The sequence below is a fragment of the Lutra lutra genome, chromosome 7 (genome assembly GCF_902655055.1).
Source record: "Lutra lutra chromosome 7, mLutLut1.2, whole genome shotgun sequence".
NCBI lineage: Eukaryota > Metazoa > Chordata > Mammalia > Carnivora > Mustelidae > Lutra > Lutra lutra.
Window position 1 is genome coordinate 65,866,938 of NC_062284.1, and position 2,687 is coordinate 65,869,624.

The window sequence follows — 2,687 nt, forward strand, 5'->3', positions numbered from 1 at the left end:
ACACAGAGAGAGAAACAGACAGAATATAAAGAGAAAGGAATACAGGAATACAGAATACACAGGGAAGAGAGAAAGAAAGGAAGAAAGAAATGGAAGAGAACTGCAACAACCAGAAACCAAACAACAAAATGTCAATAAGAACATACGTATCAATAATTACTTTAATGTAAACATACTAAATGCTCCAATCAAAAGACACAGGGCAGCTCCCTTTCCATGTGCTTGTTGACCATCTGTATGTCTTCTTTGGAGAAATGTCTATTCAGGTCTCCTGTTCATTTTTTAGCTGGATTGTTTGTTCATTTGTTTGTTTTATAAACATTGAGTTGTGTGAGTTCCTTATGTATTTTGGATATTAACCTGTTTTTATAAAATGATAAAATGGACATAACTTTAGCAAGACTAACAAAACAGAAAACTGAAATAAAATCAGGAGTGAAACATGGCGCCTGGGTGGCTCAATCAGTTAAGTGTGTGAGCCTTGATTTCAGCTCAGGTCATAATCTAAGGTTTGTGAGATGGAGCCCTGCATTAGCCTCTTCACTGAGTATGGAGGTTGCTTAAGATTATCTCTTTCCTTCTCCCCCTGCCCCTCCCTCCATCTCACCTCCAACCAAATATGTGTGTGCTCTCTCTCTCTCTCTCTCTAAAAAATAAATAAAATAATATTTAAAAAGCCAGAAGTGAAAGAGGAAACATTATAACAGATACCACAGAAATAAAATGAATGATAAGAAACTATTATGAACAAATATATGCTAACAAATTGGATAAATGGAAATATATAACAAAGACTGAAAAATGAAAAAATAGGTGGCCTGAATAGACTTATAAGAAATAAAGAGATTGCATTAATAATAAAAAGTCTCCTAACAAAAAAAGCTGAGGACCAGATGGCTTCATTGATGAATTCTACCAAAACTTTAAAGAAGAATTAATGTCAATCCTTCTCAAACTCTTCTAAAAAACTGAAGTGGAGAGAATGCATGAATATACACACAGAGAGAAATGAGCTGAATTGAGAACTTTGAAATAAACTCACACATAAAGAGTTAGCTCATTGTGGACAAAGGCATCAAAATTACACAATAGGGAATCAATTGTTCCCATAAGTGGTGTTGGGAAAACTGGATATCCACAAATAAAAGAATGAAAATGGATCCTTATTTCACATCATACATAACAGTCAACTCAAAAAGATTAAAGACTTTAACATAAGGCCAGAAATTATAAAACTAGCAGAAAATCTAACCTGACATTATTCTTGGCAATGATTTTTTGGATTACCAAAAAAGCAAAAATAAACAAATGGAGTAACATCAAACTAAAAAGTTTCTGTATAGTAAACAATCAAGAAGATGGAAAGGGGGACAGGCCGCTCGGCAAGGGAAGGAGCGACAGCGCTTCATGAGTTCGTGAACATGCAGGAACCCTCGATGGACATGAAGGCGGTGACCGACAGGGCGGCTCAGACCCTGCTGTGGACTGAGTTCATCCGAGGCCTAGGCATGACCCTGAGCTACCTGTTCCGGGAGCCTGCCACCATCAACTACCCGTTCGAGAAGGGCTCACTGAGCCCTCGCTTTCGGGGAGAGCATGCGCTGCGCCGCTATCCGTCGGGAGAGGAGCGCTGCATTGCCTGTAAGCTTTGTGAGGCTGTCTGCCCCGCCCAGGCCATCACCATCGAGGCCGAGCCGCGGGCCGATTGCAGCCGCCGGACCACACGCTATGACATCGACATGACCAAGTGTATCTATTGCGGCTTCTGCCAGGAGGCCTGCCCCGTGGATGCCATCATGGAGGGCCCCAACTTCGAGTTCTCTACTGAGACGCACGAGGAGCTCCTGTACAACAAGGAGAAGCTGCTGAGCAACGGGGATAAGTGGGAGGCCGAGATTGCCGCCAACATCCAGGCCGACTACCTCTACCGTTGATGCCCCCCACCGCCCAGCTGGCCTGCAGCCCCCGCCACCCAATAAAAGAGTTCTGTCCTCCAAAAAAAAAAAAAAAAAAAAAAAAAAAGATGGAAAGGCAAACTACAAAATGGGAGAAGATATTTGCAAATCATATAACTGATTATAGACTGATATCCAAAAATGTATAAGGAAGTCATGAAACTCAATAGCAAATACACAATCTGATTTTTTAAATTGGCAAAGGACCTGAATGTACATTTTTTTCAAAGAAGATACTCAAATGGAGAGATATACCATCTTCATGGATTAGAAGACTCAATACTGTTGAGAAGTGAAATCCCTTCAGTTATCTATAGATTGAATGGAATTCCAATCACTTTTCCACTAGCTTTTTGTAGAGTCATGATATGGCCTATAATTTCTTTAGAGAATGTGAAAGTAACCAGAACAGCCAAAATAATTATGAAAAAAGAACAAATTAGAGCTTCCACACTATCCAATTTTATGACTAACTAAATCTGCAGTGATCAACCACAATAATGTTGAACAAACAGGCATAGATTAAAGAGGATTGAAAGCTCAAAAACAGATAAAAACACATGTAGTGAACTGGTTTTTCACAAAAGTAAACACAATTTAAGGGAGACAGAATAATCTTTCCACCTAATGGTGCTGGAAAAACTAGACAGCATTTACAAAACAGTAAACCTGGACATATGTCTCACACTGAAATGAATACAGATCATAGCCCTGAGTGTAAAAGATAAAATT

The 2,687-nt window shown here is 39.5% G+C and overlaps 1 protein-coding gene across 1 annotated transcript; it reads left to right on the top strand.

Annotated features, from left to right (window-relative positions):
• The first annotated feature begins 1,358 nt into the window (after window positions 1-1,358).
• On the top strand, window positions 1,359-2,017 carry LOC125104453 (NADH dehydrogenase [ubiquinone] iron-sulfur protein 8, mitochondrial-like). Its single transcript, XM_047737068.1, has one exon. It carries the CDS (start codon window positions 1,359-1,361, stop codon window positions 1,932-1,934), a length of 576 nt encoding a protein of 191 aa, XP_047593024.1. The 3' UTR covers window positions 1,935-2,017.
• Window positions 2,018-2,687: the final 670 nt, after the last annotated feature.

Bases quoted from the DNA above. Each gene is read 5' to 3' on its own strand.
- LOC125104453 (XM_047737068.1), top strand. From the start codon at position 1,359: ATGGAAAGGGGGACAGGCCGCTCGGCAAGGGAAGGAGCGACAGCGCTT.